This window comes from Meles meles, chromosome 3 (genome assembly GCF_922984935.1).
Source record: "Meles meles chromosome 3, mMelMel3.1 paternal haplotype, whole genome shotgun sequence".
Classification (NCBI taxonomy): Eukaryota; Metazoa; Chordata; class Mammalia; order Carnivora; family Mustelidae; genus Meles; species Meles meles.
Genome location: NC_060068.1, coordinates 105,489,935 through 105,512,318, shown reverse-complemented (window position 1 = coordinate 105,512,318; position 22,384 = coordinate 105,489,935). Strand labels below are relative to the sequence as shown.

The following is a 22,384-nucleotide window of genomic DNA, read 5'->3' as shown; positions in this document are numbered from 1 at the left end:
AAAGTCTTTTTAAAAAATTAAAAAATACTTAAATTTATTGAAAGCTCACTACATTTTAGGCATTGCTCTGAGCACTCTATATACATTATCTCATTTAATTCTTACAACAGTTCTCTGAGGAAGATATATTTTCACCCCCAGTGTATTGATGAGAAAAAACAATGCTTAAGGAAGTTGAGCAACTTGCCCAGCTTGGGTGTGATACACTGTCGTAAAGCTGTACGCACATGGGCACATACGTAGACAAATGAGTGCATGCAGAAATAAAGGAAATCTGAATAAGGTCTGTAGCCTAGCTAACAGTATTGTGCCTCTGTCTTTTTCCTGGTTTTGACATTGTGCTATCTTTATGTAACATGTTACCATTGGGGGAAGGTGGATGAAAGGTGCCAGCTGGAGACCTCTTTTTATCTTTTTTGCAACTTCATTTCTTCTTCTATAATTAGACTCTCATAAATGGTCAAAAAATTAAATTTAAGAAGTAAAAGTTGTTTTTTTTTTTAAAGATTTTATTTATTTATTTGACAGATAGAGATCACAAGTAGGGAGAGAGGCAGGCAGAGAGAGAGGAGGAAGCAGGCTCCCCGCCAAGCAGAGAGCCCAATGCGGGGCTTGATCCCAGGACCCTGGGATCATGACCCGAGCGAAAGGCAGAGGCTTTAACCCACTGAGCCACCCAGGCGCCCCAAAAGTTTTGTTTTTAAAGACTTATTTATTTGAGGTGGGGGAGGGGCAGGAGAGGAAAGGTTTGTTTTTTTAAGATTTTTTTTTTCGTATTTGAGAGAGAGAGAGAGCATGAGTGAGAGCAGGTGCCCCAGTGAAAAGAGAGTCTTAAACAGAGTGCACACTAAGCTCAGAGCGTGACGTGGGGCTCTATTTCTTGACCCCAACATCTCCACCTGAGCCAGTCACTTAAACAACTGCACCAGCCAGGCACCCCAAGAAGTAAAAGTTTTCTTTTTTAAGTTGTTGCAAGGATTATGTGAGATAATGTGCCCAGGACAGGGTTGGATATAATTGACATATCAATATATATTTTCTTTCTTTCCCACCCTACGAGTGACTGTTTTCCGTTGTATAGTAATAATAGCCTCTATATTATGTATACTATGTGGTAAGCTAAATTTACATGCATTGTTTCATTTAATAAAGCCTCTGGTGGGTACTTTTATTATTCTCCTTTTGCTGATAAGAAAACTCAGGTTCCGCAAAAACTAATCTCTTCTCCACTTGTTGGAAAGTGACCAAACCTGGATTTATACCAAGGTAGTCTGTCCATGACACCACTCCCTTCCACTCTGGGTTGAGCTCAGAGCATTGCGTGAAAGTATGCTTTAAACCTTGGAAATCATCTACCCCAATTGTTTTAATTTATACAAAGAAAACAGGCCCAGAAAGGGGGAAGGACTTTGGTCAAGAACACCTAATAAATCTGTGACTGAGCCAGGATGAAAACCCAGTTTTTGGATTCTCAGGTCAGGGTATTTTCCAGGGCCAACACCCAAGGCTACTCGCACATTTGGCCTCCCTTCACTGAGCCCTGCCTGGGAGACAGCTGGTGCCCACAGACAAAGCTGCAAGTTCTCACTCACATCCCTCACCAACCTGCACAGCTCAGGGCACTTAGGACCCAAGAGGTAGCAGTGGACCCTGGGGACAGTAGAGGCACGGTGGCCCTCTATTGCAGGCATCCTTGGGAGGCCAAGTAGTTGGGACCACAGAGAAGGCAAGGTAAGATCCTCTGAACTTTGGCAGTGGGAGTGGGAAGGGAGGCTATATGTGTGAGGGGGGTTACTCATGCCAAGTGCCTGTTCCTGTCTCCCTCAGGCTCTCTTGAGTCACTTGCCCTGAGGTTGGGGCACATTCTTGAAGTGGGTGATCACAGGGATTCCAGGCCCTCCTATGTCCTAGGCCAGTTTCTATTCCTCCTGGAGCTGAAACCAACTCCCCCCGCCCCCACCTGAGACTCAGCACCTCCTCTCCAAGTGGCAAAATAATGACTCACTTTCATTTCTATCCTGGGACCTCCTTGGACTAGGGCAAATCGCTCGGCTCCAAGTCCATACCTAGGGTTGGTGGGGAGAATCAGCCCAAGTCCCATTTCCCAGGAGGGAGGGGGACCCATGTATCTAGTGAAGGGTTTGACCCACATTCAAAGAGCACGATTATCCCTCTCTTCCCATCCTTGTTGCGCTCTCCCCACCCCATCCCATCCCAATGGGCCAATCCAGGGAAAGTTGGAGGATTAAGGACATCACCTCCTCCGCACTGCTCTGTTGTCATCTCTGCGCCCTGGCGGGTCCACCGGGGAAAAGGGCTGATGAGTGGACCAAGCGATCCTGTCCGCGGGGAGCAGCGCCCTCGTGTGACCTCCAGGAGAAGCGCATTTATTTTCCAGCCCCTCCCTTTCTATGCGCTCATTGAGGAAATATTTATTGAGCTCCACTACGAGCGCTAGGGGCAGCCGTTGAAGAAGATAGGTAAAATACCTGCTCACTGAACGGTGCATTCCAGTTTGTGTGTGTGTGGGGGGGGGGGGGGCAGGGCAGGCAATAAACGGCAAATAAATGAGGCAGATTGTAGTAGTGATAACTGCTGGGACTAAAATAAAACCGAGAACAGTGTTGGAGACAGAGGGCTGGGTGGAGAAAACAAGGTCTCCTTGAGTAGGTAATGTCAAAGATGACACTTATGTTACTGGGACCCAGTCATGTGACGATCTGGGGCAAAAGCTTTCCTTGCAGAGAGAAGGGCTACAGAGAAGACCCCCAGGCAGCTACAGGCTTTGCATGACAAAGACCAATGTAGCAGGAAAGGAGTGGGCAAGGGACAACGGTAGATGTGGACATAGGGATAGGGCCAGACTGTAGATCTTACACGTCAGCACAGAGTTTGACTTTTGTTCTAGGAGTACTGGGAATGTCTTGGGTGAGTTCTGCGAAGAGGAATGTAGCTTGATTACCTTTTAAAAGGATCTCTATGGCTGCTATGCGGATTAAGAACTTTGGGCAAGGAAGGAAGAGTGGAAGCAGGGAGATGATTGCAAGAGATTAGAAAGCTATTGAAATAATTCAGGTGAGACAGGATGGAGGCTTGGAACAGAGTGGAAGTGTGGGAGGCGGGGGAGATGTGGTTGGCTGCTGGGTTTACTTTGAAGGTAGGGCCAACAGGACTTGCTAATAGACCACATTCTCCTTTGTTCTTTGGGCTCCAGGAACTCCTTCATACACACACCCTCACTGGCGCCTCTGTCCTTACTGCCAGGCTGAATTAGAAGGGCAGACCCCAGGGACACTGCTAAATTGGAAAGTTTCCAGGTGTGGTCAGACAAAGGAATTTAAGCCTCAGGCACTGTGTTCTTGAAATGCCTCCTTAGCCCATTTAATGGGCTGGGACTCTGCCTGGTGTCTCCCTTATAGTAGCCTGGCTTCTCTAAGAGAAGCCAGTTACTTATAACCGTTACTTCTGTAACAGACCCAGTTACTTATTAGGTCTCTGTTTATCCAAATGGGTGCCTTTAGGGTGTATTGGTGACACCCAAAACAGTCCTGGGGGATGGTGTTTGTATTTGATACAGAGTAGGGGGCTGGATAATCTGAGGGTTCCAGTCCTCAGACCAGGGCCAGTGACTTACTCCTGTTAATTTACACAAAACACAGTGCGGTCCGACCTGATCCCACAGAAAACACACACAACAATTTGGCCCCAGGCTGGGCATTTCTGGAGAACCTGGGAAAGATCAGGTTAGCCTTACAAATGCTCACAGGCAGCCAGGGCTGGGGAGAGCAAGTGGGAAAGGGAATGATCCGGTTGGCTCTGGAGTCAGCAGGCCTTGCTCTGTTTGCGTTGTGCTGCTTGTGTGTGTGTGTGTGTGGGGGGTGCATTATAAATGCAGCCAGCTGGAGGGCCTCTGGATTCAAAACCTAGAACTGCACTGCTCCCTAAGAGTCTGTGCAGGCCTCCCCAAGATGAAGCTACCAGGCCAGGAGGAGTTTGAGGTCTCCAGTGCTTGTGAAAATGTGCCCACAGAAGAGCTGGACAGTGGCACTGGCTCTGGCCCCAGCCCCAATAGCCCCTCAGACACAGACAGAGGGGAACTGGGGGTACCCAAGGACCCTCTGCTCTTCATTCAGCTGAATGAGCTTCTGGGCTGGCCCCAGGCCCTGGAGTGGAGAGAGACTGGCAGGTGAGTGGGACCCGGGGCAGTTTTATGGGTCCTTTCCCTTTCCCCAGCTGGGGACTCCTCCACAAACCATAGCTCCTCCTGTGTGAGGAGGTGCTCTAACCCCCAATCAGGAGCTCCTCTCTGTGTTCTCCAGTTCAGGCCATCACTCTCCATGATGCTTGGCTTTCAATGCAGTGTACTTGTGAGTTCCCCAAGACCCAGGTGAGGGGTGAATGCCCAGGAAGAGGCATACTTGGCACCACTGGGCCCAGGACTCCCCCATCGCCCCACCTTCCCTGCCTCTCCTGTGTGCTCCCTCCTGCACCTGGGAGAGTGGCCCCGATAACAGTCCACTCCTCTCCACTGCAGGTGGGTGCTGTTTGAGGAGAAGCTGGAGGCGGGTGCAGGCCGGTGGAGTGTTCCTCACGTGCCCACACTGGCACTGCCCAGCCTTCAGAAGCTCCGCAGCCTACTTGCCGAGGGCCTCGTGCTGCTGGACTGTCCAGTTCAGAGCTTCTTGGAGCTCGTGGGTACGTGGGGAGCTTTGCAGGGAGGGCCTGGGTAACCATGCCATTTCCCCAGGACTTCCCCTGCAAATCTCATAACTTTCCAGAGCTCACCTCACCCCACCCTAGGGATTAGCCTTCTCCATCACTGTGGGGGGTAGGGGGTGGGGATTGAAGAATAGGGTAGAGGAGCAAGTTCCCACCAGAATGGAAGGGACCTGAGCAGAGGGGAAAGGGGAAGAGTTTGGGGGCAGGGAGCTCTCAGGAAAGGGTTGGAGCTCCACCTCTGTTCTTCAGAACAGGTGACCAGAGTGGACTCGCTGAGCCCAGAGCTGAGAGGGCAGCTTCAGGCCTTGCTGCTGCAGAGACCCCAGCACCTCATCCAGCCCACAGGCACCAGGCCCTGCCAGGGTGAGAGGCCTGTCTTTGGGCCCAGCACCAAAAGCCCTAATCCCCTTGCCCCCTTCCTGGACCAAGACCAGCCTAGCCTTGGCTTATACCTCAACTCGGGTCTCATGGGTGAGAAGAAGTGGAGGTAATGGTGAGTGGGGGGGAGAATGGAGGGGCCAGAGTTCTGGGAAGGGATGTTGTTGGTAGGCATTGTGCCAGGAGTTTTATGTGTAGTATCTCATTTAATCTTCACAGCCATCATGTGAGGTAGTACCCCAATTAGCCCCACTTTAGTGATAAGAAAGCTGAGGCTCAGAGAGGGGAAGCTCCAGTTTTCATCGTTTGTCAGAGGTAAAGCTTGTCAGGAAGCCCTGCTGCCTCCACCTCCAAATCCCTGCTCTTAGTCGCTGCCTAATCCTGTTTTGAAGGGTCTGCCCATCCAAGAGAGGCTTCTCACAGTGAGGAAGCCCCACTGAAGGAACAGGTTTGTGGCCCTTCCTCGGGCAGGGCTGGGAGAGGGGTCAGGGATGAACAGAAGTTTACCCTCCACTTGCCTCATTATCAATCAATATTTTGCCAACACCCACCTCCCCAAATGAGCTCTTGTCCTTCCTGTCTCCTTGAACCCCCAACCAGCGTCAGAACCCCCTGAGACGGAAGCTGCCTCCAGGGGCTGAGGCCGGGGCTGTGCTGGCAGGAGAGTTGGGCTTCCTGGTGCAGCCCCTGGGGGCCTTTGTGCGACTGCGGGATCCAGTGGTGCTGGGACCCCTCATTGAGGTTCCCCTCCCCAGCAGGTAAGGCTGATGGAGTGGAGGGCTCTGGAGACCAGAAGAGGGATCTTTACTGGGGAGGGGATTGGGAGGTCTCTGGTCCAGTTCTTTGGGGGGTGAGGCAGGATGGTGCTCAGGGGTCTGTGGAGGGGGTAGTGGTCAGGGCTGCAAAGTGAGGTGTGCACATGAGTGTACATATGGGGGCTGGTAGTGAGGGCAGAGATCAGGGCTGCCTTATGGGATAGCTGCCTCTGATATTTCTGGGGCCCGGTTCCTTCAGATTTTTCTGCCTCCTCCTTGGTCCTTCTACACTGGGAAAGGGCTACCATGAGATGGGCCGAGCAATGGCCGTCCTCCTCAGTGACCCGGTGAGCTGGAAAAGTGTGTGTGTGTGTGTGTGTGTGTGTGTGCGCGCGCGTGCGTGCACGTGCCCAGACTTGTGTCAGTGAGTGTGCACGTGTGGACTCTAGATGTGTGACAGAGTACAGCAGTGAGGCAGAGTATGGCTTTGTGTCCATGAGAATGAGGACTGAAGTTTCCTTTGCTACCGCTGGAGTCCCCTTATCTAGCACAGTGCTGGCACACAGTAGGCAGCCAACAGGTACTGACTGCATGCATCAATGAATGAATGCTTGAGACGTGTCCGCCTATCTGACTTGTGTCTAGCTTAGAGACTGTGAAAATGCACGTAAGGGTCCAGATCTCCATTTAGGGCCCCTCTGTGCCCCTATCTCTAGCAATTCCAGTGGTCAGTTCGTCGGGCCAGCAACCTTCACGACCTTCTGGCAGCCTTGGATGCCTTCCTAGAGGAGGTGACAGTGCTCCCTCCAGGTCGGTGGGACCCGACAGCCCGGATTGCCCCACCTAAATGTCTGCCTTCCCAGCACAAAAGGTATGCGGGTGGGGGGACTTCCCACTGTGGAGGAGGGATTCCAGGAAGGGGGTAGAAAGTCATCTTTGGATTCTAAGCCTGCTGGCAGAGACATGAGCAGCCACCAGGGGGCAGGGTGCCCAGTCATGTTCGGGTTGGAGATCCTCAGGCAACCTGAGTTCCCATTCTCTCCAGGATCCTCTCACAACTGAGGGAGGTCCAGGGCCCCTCTGCCCGGCATGGGGCCCTGGCTGAGGACAGGTATGGCCACCGGCCACAGCTGCCCAGCCCAGAGTTACAGCGGACAGGCAGGTGAGGCGAGCTGGGGTGAGAGCAAGGGTAAGTGTCCTGGGAGGGGACAGGGGTCACAGGGGCCTAGAGGCGTATGCTCACTCTGGAGGGGCTCACCCAGTCCCAGGAAAAGTAGCAGGGATGGGGCATGGGGTGGGGCCACCCAGGTCACTGACAAACCATGGGTGGGAGGCTGTTTGGGGGTCTCATCCAGGATGTGCGCCGGAAGGCCTCATGGTACCCCAGCGACTTCTTGGACGCGCTACATCCCCAGTGCTTATCGGCCGTGCTCTACATTTACTTGGCCACTGTCACTAATGCCATCACTTTTGGGGGACTGCTGGGGGAAGCCACCAATGGTGCTCAGGTGAGTGGGGAGGCGTGAGGTGGGCAGGCACAAGTGGTATTCTGCCAGCCATGCCCTTTAACCCTCCCTGGGACGATGGGTGGGCTTCCCTGGAAACTTGGGTTGCTGTGCTGAGGACTCCAGTGTCCTGTGCGGACGGGGCTCCCTGCTGGCTTCTAGGGGGTGCTGGAAAGTTTCCTGGGCACTGCAGTGGCTGGAGCTGCCTTTTGCCTGATGGCTGGCCAGCCCCTCACCATCCTCAGCAGCACGGGGCCAGTGCTGGTCTTTGAGCGCCTGCTCTTCTCCTTCAGTAGGTAGGAGAATACCCCAACCGTCACCAGACCCTCACAAGCCACACTCTCAGCCTGGTCCTGGCTGGGTCAGTAGGGGAGGGTGGAAACTGTCTGGCTCCAGGGGCACCTAACCTGTTAAGTGGAGAGGAGAGCAGCTCTGCCAATTCCTGTCTGTGTCACCCCTCCTGCCCCCACCAGAGATTACAACCTGGACTACCTACCTTTCCGCCTGTGGGTGGGCATCTGGGTGGCCACATTTTGCCTGGTACTGGTGGCCACAGAGGCCAGCGTGCTGGTACGCTACTTTACCCGCTTCACCGAAGAAGGCTTCTGTGCTCTCATCAGCCTCATCTTCATCTACGATGCTGTGGGCAAAATGCTGAGCTTGACCAGTGCCTATCCCATCCAGAGCCCTGGGTATCCTGCCTATGGCTGCTTTTGCCAGTACCCAGACCTGGGAGGTGGGTGAGGGAAACAGGGAGTTTTGCAAGATGGGGAAGGATGCAGGAAGGGGGAGGGGTTGTCCTCTTGCTGTCCCCCCTTGTTAAGTTCAGCAGACTCCCGAATACTTACCCAAAAACCAGCAGCACTTTTCCCCACTCTGGTTTTGAATCAATGAGAAGTAACAGAGCAGGCCCAATATTGTTTTTTCTTTCTGACAATGCCGATTGAAGAACATGCTTACATCTATGGGGGAATGGGCTTCCTAACAAAGAAACCAAAATTAGATAGGTTTACGCACTCAGTCATGGCTGCACTGGACAGGGACTGTCTTGCCCCAGAGGAGCAGAGCTAAAGGCATGCACAGTGCAGGCAGCTTATTCCCAAGAGTGAGGAGAGGAGGGAACAGAGAGAGGCTTCTTCTCTCAAACTCACCGAACAAATTGCTGCTCTTTCCCCAGTCTGAGTGACCAACTCAGGGGGAGAGTGGCCCAGCATATTATCCTGGTACAAATACCTCCATGTGGAAGGAAAGAGCAGGGATGGAGACAAGATGTCCTCTCAAGTGTGCCAGACTCTGCTGGGCATGAACAAAACCAGTTCTCGTCCTGGTAGAAACCCATAGATGGTGGACTCATCCATTAAGCAAACATTTGTTAGGCGTCTTCTATGGCCAGTGCTGTGCTGGGTACCAGGGATACAGATAGGTGAGGAATTTGAAGGGACTACACAATGTTCTGAGGAGCATAGACTTGGTAGCGATTGGAGTCAGCAGACAGATGAGTCAGAACTAAGAACTTTCTGGTTCACTTGGCCCATGAGATTAGACTTCTGAGGGGTTGGAGAAGGTTCTCAGGGGAGGGGCATATACCCAAATTGTTCTCTGCTTCCCAGGAAATGAGTCTCAGTGGATGAGGACAGAGCCAAAAGACAGAGATGACATCTCAAGTATGGTGAGGGCCTGTCCTGGGAGGGCCTGGGAAAGAAAGGCTGGGAGCCAAAGAAGTCAGTGGTTCCTGGCTTTTCCCACCCCACAGGCTAGGCAAACCTCATAGGTCATAGAGGCCCAGGCCTGTGCTGTGGCTGGAGACCTCTTATCCTGGGCCCTTCCTGTCTGAGTGAGTGTCAATGTTTATTCCACCACCTATAACCTCATCCCTGACAACACCCTCCATACAGGACTTAGGCTTGGTCAATGCCTCCTTGCTGCCCCCACCTGAGTGTGCCCAGCGGGGAGGCCGCCCTCGTGGCCCCAGCTGTCATGCAGTCCCAGACATCGCCTTCTTCTCCCTCCTCCTCTTCCTTACCTCCTTCCTCTTGGCCATAGCCCTCAAGTATGTAAAGACAAGCCACTTCTTCCCCTCTGTGGTGAGTGTTACCTCTCTTTTTGTGGGCACTGTGTGTGCATGGGAAAGGGTGAAGAAGGAAGAGGGTGGCGGGCCTGAATCTGACTGAGTGTTCACTGTGTGCCCAGGTGCGTAAAGTGCTCGGTGACTTCTCCTCAGTCCTGGCCATGCTGCTGGGCTGTGGCCTTGATTCCTTCCTGGGTCTGGCCACACCAAAGCTCACGGTGCCCAGTGAGTTCAAGGTGAGAGCTGGGATTATAAGACAGAGGGGAGAGCAGGGCCAGCAGACAGGATCTTGGAGGAGGAAATGCATAGATCCCATGCTTCTTTTCCTCTGAGCTTCCATTTCCTCACTTATAAAATAGAAAGGGTAATAATAATGACCTCACAGAGTTGCTGTGAGGATTAATGAGGCACTGCTGCTGACACAGTGGGACAGAATACATGGCAGCTATTATTATAAATTAAGGGTTAAGAGGATGGGTTCTCCTCAGCCAGCCCTGGGTTTGAGATCCTGTTCTGCCACTTCCCAGCTGTATAACCTCAGGCAAATTAACTCACATCTCTCATCAATGAGCCTCAATTTATGCATCTATAAAATGGAAATAATAAATAACAATGGCTCCTACTCTCTAAGTTGTCTTGAGCTTCACAGAAGATGAGTGTAAAGCATTTTACCACAGTGCAGGGACGGGCACATACCAAGACCTTAATAAATGTTACTTATTGTTGTCATAGGCCCTACCCACTCCACTACTCCCCACTCTCTTCTTTGCTGCCCCCCCACCCCCAGCTGCCGGCTCGGATCTGGTAAAGCTGGAGCTCCCTACCAAGGGCACAGGACAAGGCTTAGCACTGACTTAGCACTTAGACTTAGCCTGTGCATTTGGAGACCTCCTCTTCAGGTTCCCCCAGGACAGGAGAGCAGGGGGACTCCAACTGGGGTAGCCTCAGGGGCTCAGAATCTGAGCTGGCAACTGGGGTCCCCTCCCCCACAGAGACGCTTATAATCAGAGAAGACGCAGACACACCCAGCCCTGCCTCTACCCCAGATCAAGGCAGGTCTGAGCCTGAGTTGCTCCACCCTGGTTGAGGGGCAGGGATGGTGCCTAGGGAGGAGGGCGCTGTACATCAAGTAGTGTGGGCAGGTCTCACCCTTCATCTCCTCCTCTTGCAGGGCAGGAGGGTCCCTGAGAATGCAAGTGCAGAGCCCCTGGCTCCAGCCCAACCCTTAGGGTGGTCCCCCTCCTTCTGCCCTTTTTTAAGACACTGGGAGGCTTTGAACGAGCTGTGTATACACATACTGCTCCTACCTACCATCTCAGTCTTAGAATGGGGGCTAATGGAAGAATGCTAATGCTGGGGTGTACAGATGAGGTACTCTTGGGAGACCCTCTCTAACTTGTCCGTGGAACACCCTCTCCCAGCCCACACTCCCTGGGCGTGGCTGGCTGGTATCACCTTTTGGAACCAACCCTTGGTGGCTGAGTGTGGCAGCAGCCTTACCTGCCCTGCTGCTGTCTATCCTCATCTTCATGGACCAGCAGATCACAGCAGTCATCCTTAACCGTGCTGAATATAAGCTGCGGGTAAGGCCTGCGGGTGAGACCCTAGGCCCCTAGCCCAAGGGACAGAAACTCCAGGATGGGGTCCAGGACCTCCCTCTCCCACTCCAGAGGGCAGAGAGCCCAGGTCTGGTTTAGTTTCTCCCTCAATGCTCCACCACTACGTGCAGAAGGGCACTGGCTTCCACCTGGACCTCTTCTGTGTGGCTGTGCTGATGGTGCTCACGTCAGCGCTGGGACTCCCCTGGTATGTCTCAGCCACGGTCATTTCCCTGGCCCACATGGACAGTCTTCGGAGAGAAAGCAGAGCCTGTGCCCTGGGGGAGCCCCGCAGCTTCCTGGGGATCAGGTGAGGCCAGTATTCAGGAGGCGAAAGTGAAAGGTGGTCAGTAAGGTGATATGGTGGGAAATGAAGCAGTTATCCGGACAGCTTAAATTCGAAGCTGGTGACTCCAGAGGGCTCTCACTGCTCGTGAACACTGCAGTGGGGTGAACAGATGGGTTCTGGGCTGAGACGGGTGTGTCAGATCTTCCCCCATTCTCCTTTGGCTATGGGATAGGGAGGGCCCTTGAGAGGATCCTCCCCGCTGTGAAGGTAGAGGCAGCCAGGGTTGGGCGAGGCCCGCTAATTCCGCTAATTCCCCCTCCCCTCAGCGTAGGAGTACTTCATTGATGTTACAGAGTTACCATCACAAAAACAATTTGTAACTACTGGAAACACAATGTATGGAAAGCATGCAAAAATAACTTTGAAACCGGGAAAGAAAAGTTTTTAATGGCCTGTAAAAACTGCTAACTTTCCATCAAAATCAAAATCAAAACCTATGAGCTTGAGCGGATGGAGAGGCCTGGGACACCCGAACTGAAGTGCCCGGCCTGTTCCTCTCCACCAGTTTTGCACACCGTGCCTAGGTGACTGCCGGGGCAGGGGTGGGGGTGGGGGTTCCTCCACTTCCCTCCTGCCAGTTCCTCTAGTAGTATCTGGTCCATGTCTCTGGGCCTGGCACCTTGGGGGTTCCCCCAGACCCCAGCTAACCCTTCCCTCTCCACACAGGGAGCAGAGGCTGACAGGCCTGGTGGTGTTCATCCTCACAGGAACTTCCATCTTCCTGGCACCTGTACTGAAGGTACCTTTGTTAGGCTGGTGTCGGGGGGGTGGGGGCGGGGGGGCGGTGCAGGCAGGGCAGCACTCATAATAAATAAAGCAAGAACAGACACTGGCTAAATACTTACTGGGTACCAGGCACTGCGTTGTTTTCTCCACAGTGGGCCTCATCTGGTCCTCACATGAATCCTGAGAGGCATCCATATTTCACAAATGAGGAAGCTGAAGGCTGAAGAGGTTAAGTAGCTTACAGAAGATCACCAAGGGAGCTAGTTTCTCAGGTCCATCCAAGAACTCAACCTCTTACCCAGGGGCTTTCTACCCAGTGGAGCAGGGTGTGGGCATGCCTCCATCCCCTGTAGCCCAAGTGGGATGGTACCCTGGCTCCAGCCTCCCAACTGACCTTAAACGGAGAGTGTGATCATCACACCCCAGAAAAACCTTGAGGCAAAACCCCTTCCCTTCTCTCCTACCAGGTATTTGTAGAATACCTGCCATGTGCAAGGCTCTGCTAGACACTTGGGAGAAGGGGGCAGTGCACAGGAAGGGGCAGGAGTATTGAAAAGAGATATGGTGCCAAGCCCCTATTAGCAACATACACAGGTGAACAAAAATTAAGTAACACGTAATCACAGAAATGTTCAACAAGCCAAGGCAGCAAAGCAATTGAGGGCATGGAGAATGGCATACAAGAGTCATCAGTGAGGAGAGGTTTGGGGAGGGAAAGATCATGGAGCTGGGTGAGAGCAGAGTAGTTGAAAGAGCCAGATGGACCAGATCAACTGCTTACTACCTAGGTGACTCTCATTCAGCAGATATTTACTGAGCATAAACCATATGTCAGGCACTGTTCCAAAGACTGGGGATAACAGTAGTGATCAAAGCAGACCATCCACTGCTTGCAGTCTGGTGAGAAGAGACACATGAAAAAAAAAATAATAAAATAGGATAATTTCAGATTGTGACTACTAAAGGAAAATATAAGAGGGTAAGGTGATTAAGAGTGCAAGGGGTCTACTTTAGATTGAAACGTCACACCCTCCTGGGGTGTCAAGAGATGAGTAGTGAGCAGCCTGAGTAGTGAGAAGAAAGTCAAGGAAGGGCATTTTAGGTGGACGGAAATAGCAAAGCAAAGCAAAGGGCTTGCAAGGGGGAGAAATAAACTTGGGCACACTGAGGGAAGGAAAGGAAGCCATAGAGCAGGAACAGAGAGAGCAGAGAAAAACATGATAGATAGGACTGGAGAAGTAGGCCAGATAGTAGAGAAGTTCGCTTAGACTCTCTGGAATCCAATTCCCCCTTTTGTAAAATGGAGACAGTTACAGAATTTAGCTCCTCTGACTGTCTTGAAGATTCAGTATCAGGCATGCAAAGTCAGAAAAGAACAGAAAGAGCTGGGTAGGCTTAGATGTGGATGCTGGAGGCTGGGGTTGGAGCCTAAGTGGGGGTGGGGGGCATCTGGACAGCTAGCAGGAGTGAACTCCTTTGTCAGCTCTCTGCTTCTTCCTACCAGTTCATCCCAATGCCTGTGCTCTATGGCATCTTCTTGTACATGGGAGTGGCAGCAATTGGCAGCATTCAGGTGAGCCCATTATATGCACCATGCAATCCCATTCTTCCTCTTGTTTCCTGCTGCTACCTCCTGCCTATACTTGCCAAGTCCTCTCTTATCCTCTTTTCTGGACTCTCCTGGGCATAGGACTCTCTGCCCTGCTCTGAATGGGGAGGGTGCCAAGGGAGCCTTCTGGCTTCCCCAGGCTTGGATAGCTAATAGTGACACCCCCCAGGCTGAGTATCTGGCTTTCCTCTTCCTCTTGTTCTCCTAGTTCACAAAGAGGGTACAGCTATTACTGATGCCAGCAAAACAACAGCCAGACCTCCTGCTCTTGCGGCATGTACCTCTGAGCAGGGTCCACCTCTTCACAGCCATCCAGCTTGCCTGCCTGGGTCTGCTTTGGATAATCAAGTCTACCCCTGCAGCCATCATCTTTCCCCTCATGGTGACTTGGGGCAGGGTTGGGTAGTGTCCCAGGGATCCGGGGAGACTTTGAGTCTGCGAAGGTGGCCAAAGCCTCCACAGGAGGAAGATTCTCCTCTTCTCATTTGCCCTGGCTCTGCCTGGTTGGGAATCTTAGGACAGAGAAAGATAGTTGAGAGATACCCACAGATAGGCTAACCCTGGGACACGTGATTTAACTCCATTTCCAACCTCTTTAGGTTCAACCACAGATAGAGATATGAAGTCCAAAAAAAACCAAAACAAAACAAAATAAAAAAAAAAAAAAAACAACTGAGTCCCTGGGAGAGGCAATACTGGGACTTCTGTTACTCAGTGAGGAGGTGACACTGGTGGTTTCTGGTCTTATCCTTACTCCCTGAGGAAGTTAAGAACACTGGGCTTCCTAGTAGGGCCGATCTGATTACCATACCCCGGCTGTGTGGCTTCTGGAAAGGTTTTTTTTTTTTAAATTTTTAAAAAAGATTTTATTTATTTGGTGGTGGGGGGGGCGGATACAAGCAGGGGGAGTGAGAGAGGGAGAAGCAGACTCCTCGCTGAACAGGGATCCCAAGATGGGGCTTGATCCTAGGACCCTGGGATCATAACCTGAGCCGAAGGCAAACGCCTAACAACGAAGCCACCCAGGCACCCCTTCTGGGAAGTTTCTAAACTCTCAGGGCCTCAGTTTCTTTCTCTATACAATGGGAACAATTACATTTATCTCATAGGAATGTGTCAGCATTAAGTGAAGCAATACACGATGCGTAGGAGATAGGAAGTGCTCAATGATGCTACTGCTGCTCATGTTTCACTGCTTTCACTGACAGCCCTGGGCCTTGTTTCTAACCCTGCAGTTGCTGGGCCTGGTGGGAGTCCGAAAGGCACTGGAGAGGGTCTTTTCACCGCAGGAACTCCTTTGGCTGGATGAGCTGATGCCAGAGAAGGAAAGGAGCATCCCTGAGAAGGGGCTGGAGCCAGAATATTCACTCAGTGGTGATAGTGAAGATGTGAGCCCCAGATGGGCCCTCTCAGGAGAAATGGGCAGGAGTGGGGAAAGCCCTTTGTCCAGGAGTCATCCCTAAAGTCTAATCTTTCTATTAAGCCTGAAGATCTGATCAACACAATCATTCCCCTTAGGTCCTCATTGACACAGGTACACTGAAAGGGTCAGAGAAATCTTTCTTTAGAGGGAAGGAGCCCTGGTTTATGAGTCCGTGGGGGTGGAAAGATCTGGGGACAGCTCTGGTGGTCTTTTCCAACCATGATCTTTGTCTCAGTGTGGGTTTATATCCTTTCACTTTCTGGGTACCTTTTTCTCTGCTCTATTCCCAACTCATCTTGGGATCTTTCTTTTGCAGTCAGAGCTGATGTATCAGCCGAGGGCTCCAGAAATTAATATCTCTGTGAATTAGCTGGAGTAGGAGTTTGGCAAGAGACTTCAGGAACCTGAGCATGAGGTAAGGATATGAGGGAAGTGCCCCTGGGGTCAAGGATGGGAACGTGGGGGTCAGACCTTGGAAATCTCCAGTATGCTGGCTATCCCTGTTTTCTCTTCACGTTCCAGTTCCCCTTAAACTCCAAAGTAGGGGAGGGAAGAGTGAAATAAGGGAGGGTACCTGGGCTTGGCTACCTGTGACACTGAAGTCTGGCCAGTAGAGGGAGCTCAAGCTCACGCCAAATTGGATGTAGAGCCACAGGGCTGGGGAGGAAGGGGTTTAATGACCAGAGTATGGTAGGGAGTGGGGAGGAAACCAAGTGAGGGTACAGGTCCCTGCTGCTTTCCTTTTCCCTGGAGGCCACTCCCTTAGGCTTCTGAGAACCACATTCCAGACAAGTGGAGGGATTCTTTGCCATTCCTTCCATTTTTATTCATCCATTTATCAAAACAGTTTATGAGTACTATACTTAAGGAGTATCTAGATACCAGAGATACAGCGGTGAGTAGGATAATCATGGTCCCTGACCTCATCAGTTTAAAATCCACTGGGAAAGACCAACAGGGAGTTGCTGGAGTGGGATGGTGTTGGCTAAGGCAAGCACCAGCTGTGGGAGCAGAGAGGCCTCTAAACCCTTCTTGGAGGTGGTGAGGGTGGGGTGGTGGAAGTTGGAGAAGAGGAAATGATCCATAACCTGAAATTTGAAGAAAAATGAAGAATGGCCAGAATAAGGTGGAGGGAAATGTTCTAGGTAGAGGGTGCAACATGTGCAAAAGCCTGCCGTTTTTTTCTCCTTGATAAGTTGAATTCTCTTCTGGGCCACAGAAACCCTTCCATCCATGCCTTTCCAAGCTCAAGGGCCCAAGAAGCCCCATTACTTGCAATGAAAAATTCTAGAGGGCAATTCAGCAGCTATCCCAGAACAAGATCTGCTGGGCTTTCCATATCCCCTATAGCTCCTTTGCACTATTCTTTGATCTACTGTGCCCCTGAGTACTTGCTCTGACCCCCTGTCTTCTCTCAGTTCACAGGTGTTACTCGGAAGTCTGGATATTATTGGCTTTTGGCTTAACTGCCACATATTCAGTTGACTGGAACCAGTGGGGCAGGACTGGAGGGCAGCTGGCCAAGATTTCCATTACCCTCCTGAGCAGGGGGGTAGAGAGTAGCAGGGATGGGGCACCTGGGTGGCTCAGTAGGTTAAGCAGCTGCCTTTGGCTCAGGTCATGATCCCAGGATCCTGGGATTGAGCCCCAAATTGGGCTTTCTGCTCAGTGGGGAGCCTGCTTCTCCCTCTCCCTTTGCCTGCTGCTCTGCCTACTTGTGCTCTCTCTCTGTCAAATAAATAAATAAATAAATAAAATCTTTAAAAAAGGAGAGAGAATGGCAGGGAAAAAGCAGGTTTGCTGGTAACCCTGGGGGACTGACCACACCCCATTCACCCTCTAACCCATTAAAGGGACCTGGAAACCCTTCCCAATTTGAACTTTCTGTCCTCACAAATTCTTTTACAGAATCGGGGGTCTCTGGTGAACTCTTTTCAGTTTGCAAAAGGGGAAAAAATCTTTCCCAGAAAAATTATTCCTCTATTTAAAAGTTTTTTACACAGGGCGCCTGGGTGGCTCAGTTGGTTAAGCAACTGACTTCCGCTCAGGTCATGATCCTGAAGTCCCAGGATCGAGTCCCACATTGGGCTCCCAGCTCTGCGGGGAATCTGCTTCTCCCTCTGACTTCCCCTCTCATGCTCTCGCTCTCTCTCATTCTCTCTCAAATAAATAAATAAAATCTTTAAAAAAAAGTTTTTTATATATATGAAAACAATCTTGGGTTTTTGTGTTTTTTTTTTAAACTATAAAAGTAGATGATGGGGTGCCTGGGTGGCTCAGTGGGTTAAGCCTCTGCCTTCGGCTCAGGCCCAGGGTCCTGGGATCAAGCCCTGCACTGCATGGGCTCTCTGTTCAGCGGGGAGCCTGCTTCCCCCCCACCCCGCCACCTGCCTCTCTGCCTACTTGTGATCTCTGTCTGTCAAATAAATAAATAAAATCTTAAAAATAAATGAGATTAGTGCAAAATATTAAAACACTACAGAAATAAATAATTTTGAAATGAAAACCATACCAGTGATGATCAGTGCCCAAATTTCAGTGTATATCGTTCAAATTTATTTCAAGGGACATGTTAATATTTTCATTAAAATGAGATTATACATTGATTTCTACAACATGCTTGTCACTTGATATGCATTGAATATTTTCCTCATGCCAATACATACATATCTACGTTTCTTTCTGTAATCTGCATAGAGTGAACAACCTAATAATCTAAAAGGTACCGTATATACAAAAGAGTATATAAAATATCTTCTGGGATTACAAGAATTTCTTGAAAGCATACACCTCGGAGTGAAATTAAAGAGTCACTTAAAAGAGAACACTTGTGTATGTCAGTTCATCTATGAATTCTAAAGTTAAAAATTATATTTAATCTAGTATTTTAGTTGTTTTAGTTAGGAAGGTTGTTCAGGAATTTTAACCTATACAATGCCAGAAGTGGAAATTCTTTTTTATTTTATAACATTTTATTTTTAGGTAATCTCTACACACAATGCGGGGCTCAAACTCATGACCCTCAGATCAAGTGCTATTTGCTTCACCAATTGAGCCAGCCAGGTGCCCCAAAAGTGGAAATTCTGACAGCTCTTTTTAATGTTTTAAAGAAGGCTCCTAGGGTGCCTGGGTGGCTCAGTTGGTTAAGCATCTGACCCTTGATTTTGGCTCAGGTCATGATCTCAGGGTTGTGAGAGCCTGGAGTCAGTCTCCACGCTCAGCGTGGAATCTGCTGGAGATTCTCTCTCTCCCTCTGCCCCTCCACTACCCCTGTTCTCTCTCATAAATAAATAAATCTTTAAAGAAGGCTCTGAAAATTATAGTCTAAGTATCTATTGATTGAGAGAAATATATGCCAGAAGTATAATTTAAACTTAGATAATTATATATTTTACCCATTTCAGCAGCATCTACATATTGTTGAAAACATCTTCATTTACTCTTTTTTTTTTTTTTTTAAGATTTTATTTATTTATTTGACAGACAGAGATCACAAGTAGGCAGAGAGGCAGGCAGAGAGAGAGGAGAAGCAGGCTCCCTGCAGAGCAGAGAGCCCGATGCGGGGCTCGATCCCAGGACCCAAGATCATGACCTGAGCCGAAGGCAGCGGCTTAATCCACTGAGCCACCCAGGCGCCCCCATTTACTCTTATTTAAACATTGAACAAAAACTTAGTGAATATCACAGTGTACTGTCAGATAAAGTTTCTAACTTCATGGATTTTATCCTAAAGGACAGAAACAACAAAGAAAAATAAGATTATCTGAGATAATGACAAGTACCCTGAAGAAAATCAAACAGGATAATGTGACAGGGACTGGGAGAAGATTACTTGAGGTGGATGTTCCGGGGAGGCCCGAGTAGGTGACCTTTAAGCTGGGACCTGAATGATAAGGAACCAATTAAATTATCATCTGTGGGCAGGCAAGACATGGTAAACATACACATGATTTAAGTGCTCTACAGTCCCCACATTGGGAACCACCGTCATAAGGGAAAGACTGAGGTCAGCTCTGGCTTCAAACTTAGTCCTTAGCTTGCTTAGTCCAGGCCATATGAGCCTGAAACATGCCTTTCCTGGTTCTAACTCATAGGCTTCAGTTTTCCGTCAGTAAAATGGGGCCAAGAGTCCAGATTTTAGGGTGCTGTAAGGGTTAATTGATGCCTATAATATTCTTTAAGATGTCTAGATGAAAAACCTAGGGCTGTATAGAGGGTTATTAGAGCCTCCCAAGCCTCAGGGAAAATCTCTCCCTATCAGTAATGTAGGTCTTCTCTTCTCCAGTCTATAGACGTGGGAAAATGGTTTTCAAACTTTTGTGGGTATTAGAATCAAAGATTGTCATAATGTGGGACGCCTGGGGGGCTCGGTTGGTTGGGTGCTGCCTTCGGCTCGGGTCATGATCCCAGAATCCTGGGATGGAGTCCCACATTGGGCTCCTTGCTAAGAGGGGAGCCTGCTTCTTTCTCTCTCTGCCTCTTCCTGCCACTCTTCCTGCTTGTGCTCTCTCTCTGTCTCTCTGACAAATAAATAAAAACTTTAAAAAAAAAAAAAGATTGTCATAATGTGAATTCTTGGATTCTTGACCTGAGGTTCTCATTTTCTCTGAGGTTCTGGGTTCTTATCTCCTTAGTTCTGTGTTCTTCTGTCTCCTCGTCCGGTGCCTCATGCTTCCGAAGATTTTTGTCTTTGCAAATGGACCTAAGATGCGCTTGCACATATATACAACTACAAAATTGTCAAGAGACAACTTTGGTCATTTTTCCCAAGAGCAACCCAGAGCAGAAACTGGGAAAGCCAGGAATGTGTCTATATTGGCTTCTCAAATGTAGACAGACATTAGGAAGAGGATTTAGGGGGAAACTTTGAACAAAAGTTTTGCTGACTGGAAGAAAATGAGAGAAGAAGGTGAGTACAAGGAAAATAATCCTGGTGTGAGGGTCAGTTCACTGTTTTTCACCACTTTTCCTAGTGCTAAATCCCACTATAGGGGCTGTCCAGGGCTTGACTGATCAATGTATTCATTCACCCAATAGATAAATACAAATTAAATGTCTATTACATGCCAGGCAGTGTATATTATATTCCTATGTGTAGGAATTCAGTGTGAAATAAGACAAGACCTCTGCTTTCACAAAATTTCCACTCTGACAGGGGGAAACAGAAAATAAATAAATAAATAAATAAATACAATGATATAAATATGACTATTTCAGACAGTGATAAGTGCAATTATACAGCGTAATGCAATAAAGATGGAGGGTTTCGTGGGTGACTACCTTAGACTGGGGTTAATAAGGGCCTCTCTGTTGAAGATAACATTTGAGCAGAGACCTGAATGACAAGAATAAGTCAGCCTTGGGAACAGAGGAGAGGGAGTGGAAGGAAAGCATTTTTGGCCAAGGGAATATCAGTGCAAAGGCCCTCAGGCAGGAAGGACTACAGAATGTTTGAGAAGGCCCATATAGCTAGAATGGAAGAGTGAGGGAAAGAACACTGCAAGGTGCAGTTGGAAAAGATGAGGATCAATATGGTAGGTTACATAATGAACACCTTGGAAGAGGCAGTGTGGATGAGGCCTTGTCCCCTGGGGTAACAATAGTAGAGGTCAACCTAGAATAGCCAAAACAATCCTGAAAATGAAGAACCAAGTTGTAAGACTCACAGTCTCTGATTTCAAAACTTACTTCCAAGCTATTGCAATTGAGACAGTGTGGTACTTGCATTCAGAAATACATACAGGATTGACAATCTAGGAACACACACGCACACTTAGGGTCAATAGATCTTTGATGAGAATGCCAAGGCAATTCAATGGTGAAGAACAGTCTTTTCAACAAATGATTCTGGGAAAACTGGATATCTTCATGCAAAAGAATGAAGTTGGACTCCTACCTCATATTGCATACAAAAATTAACTCAAAATCCATCAAAAACCTAAATGTAAGAGCCAAACCATCTCTTCTTAGAAGAAAATAGGTGTTAATCCTCATGACCCTGGGTTTGGCAATAGTTTCTTTCTTTCTTTCTTTTCTTTTTTTTTTTTTTAAGATTTTACTTATTTATTTAACAGACAGAGATTACAAGTAGGCAGAGAGGCAGGCAGAGAGAGATGGGGGAAGCAGGCTCCCTGCCGAGCAGAGAGCCTGATGCGGGGCCCGATCCCAGGACCCTGGGATCATGACCTGAGCTGAAGGCAGAGGCTTTACCCACTGAGCCACCCAGGCGCCCCAGCAATAGTTTCTTATATATGATACCACACAAGGAACAAAATAAAAAAATAAATTAGACCTCATCAAAAATTTAAGACTTCTGGGCGCCTGGGTGGCTCAGCTGGTTGGACGGCTGCTTTCGGCTCGGGTCGTGGTCCGGTCGTGGTCCTGGAGTCCTGGGATCGAGTCCCACATACAACTCCTAGCTCTGTGGGGAGTCTGCTTCTCCCTCTGATCTTCTCCTCTGTCATGGTCTCTCTCACTATCTCTCTCTCAAGTAAATAAATAAAATCTTTTAAAAAAATTTAAGACTTCTATCCTTCAAATGGCACTATCTACAAAGAGAAAAGACAACCTGCAAAATGGGAGAAAATACAAGTAATCATACATCTGATAAGGGACTTGTGTCTAGAAAATATTAATAACTGTTATAACTCAAAAATAAGAACGCATGCGTGGGTAGCTCATTTGGTTAAGTGTTCAACTCTTGATTTCAGCTGGGGTTATCTCAGGGTTGTGATTTCAGGGTCATGAAATCAAGTCCTGCATGGAGTCCTGTGCCAAACCCTGTGTGGAGCTCTGCACTCAATGTGGAGTTTGTCTCTCCCTCTCCCTTTGTACTTCCCCACTTGCTTGCACTCTCTCTCTAAATAAATAGATCTTAAAGAAAAAAAAAAAAAAAGACAGGGGGCCTGGGTGGGGAGCAGAAGGAGAAGGACAAGCAGACTCTGTGCTGGCATGGAACCTAACTTGGTACTCTATCTCATGATCCTAAGATCACAGCCCCAGCCAAAACCAAAAGTTGGCTACTCAACCAACTCGGCCACACAGGTACCCCCAAATAACTCAATTTAAAAATATACAAGAGAAGAGGTGTCCGGCTGGCTCAGGTGGTGGAGCATGTGATTCTTGATCTCAGGGTTGTGAGTTTGAGCACCCTGTTAGGTACAGAGCTAAATGAAAAAAAAAAAAAAAAAGTGGGGGATCCAAAAAGACCTTTATCTAAAGAATATATATCAATGAGAGGCACCTGGCTGGCTT

General features: G+C 49.2%; 1 protein-coding gene and 1 long non-coding RNA gene across 8 annotated transcripts in view; one reads left to right on the top strand and one right to left on the bottom strand.

Annotated features, from left to right (window-relative positions):
* Positions 1 to 1,168: 1,168 nt before the first annotated feature.
* Positions 1,169 to 16,735, top strand: SLC4A9 (solute carrier family 4 member 9). Of its 7 annotated transcripts, none has more exons than XM_045999406.1 (22): positions 1,169 to 4,186; positions 4,535 to 4,695; positions 4,969 to 5,082; positions 5,490 to 5,545; positions 5,698 to 5,855; positions 6,112 to 6,199; positions 6,569 to 6,723; positions 6,898 to 7,014; positions 7,186 to 7,360; positions 7,520 to 7,653; positions 7,831 to 8,093; positions 8,968 to 9,026; positions 9,253 to 9,441; positions 9,548 to 9,661; positions 10,847 to 11,008; positions 11,155 to 11,333; positions 12,039 to 12,111; positions 13,603 to 13,671; positions 13,916 to 14,089; positions 14,943 to 15,095; positions 15,447 to 15,545; positions 16,549 to 16,735. In XM_045999406.1, exons 1-21 carry the CDS (start codon positions 3,969 to 3,971, stop codon positions 15,498 to 15,500), a joined length of 2,865 nt encoding a protein of 954 aa, XP_045855362.1. In that variant the 5' UTR covers positions 1,169 to 3,968; the 3' UTR covers positions 15,501 to 15,545; positions 16,549 to 16,735. The 7 variants fall into 7 exon arrangements, with proteins under 7 accessions (XP_045855362.1, XP_045855363.1, XP_045855366.1 ...); XM_045999408.1 differs by lacking the exon at positions 1,169 to 4,186 and adding an exon at positions 4,193 to 4,387; XM_045999407.1 differs by lacking the exon at positions 4,969 to 5,082.
* Positions 15,973 to 22,384, bottom strand: part of LOC123938234 — a 26,262-nt gene continuing 19,850 nt past the window's right edge. Inside the window, exon 3 of the long non-coding RNA XR_006817694.1 lies at positions 15,973 to 16,218. This is a non-coding gene — a long non-coding RNA (uncharacterized LOC123938234). The remainder of the gene's footprint in view (positions 16,219 to 22,384) is intronic.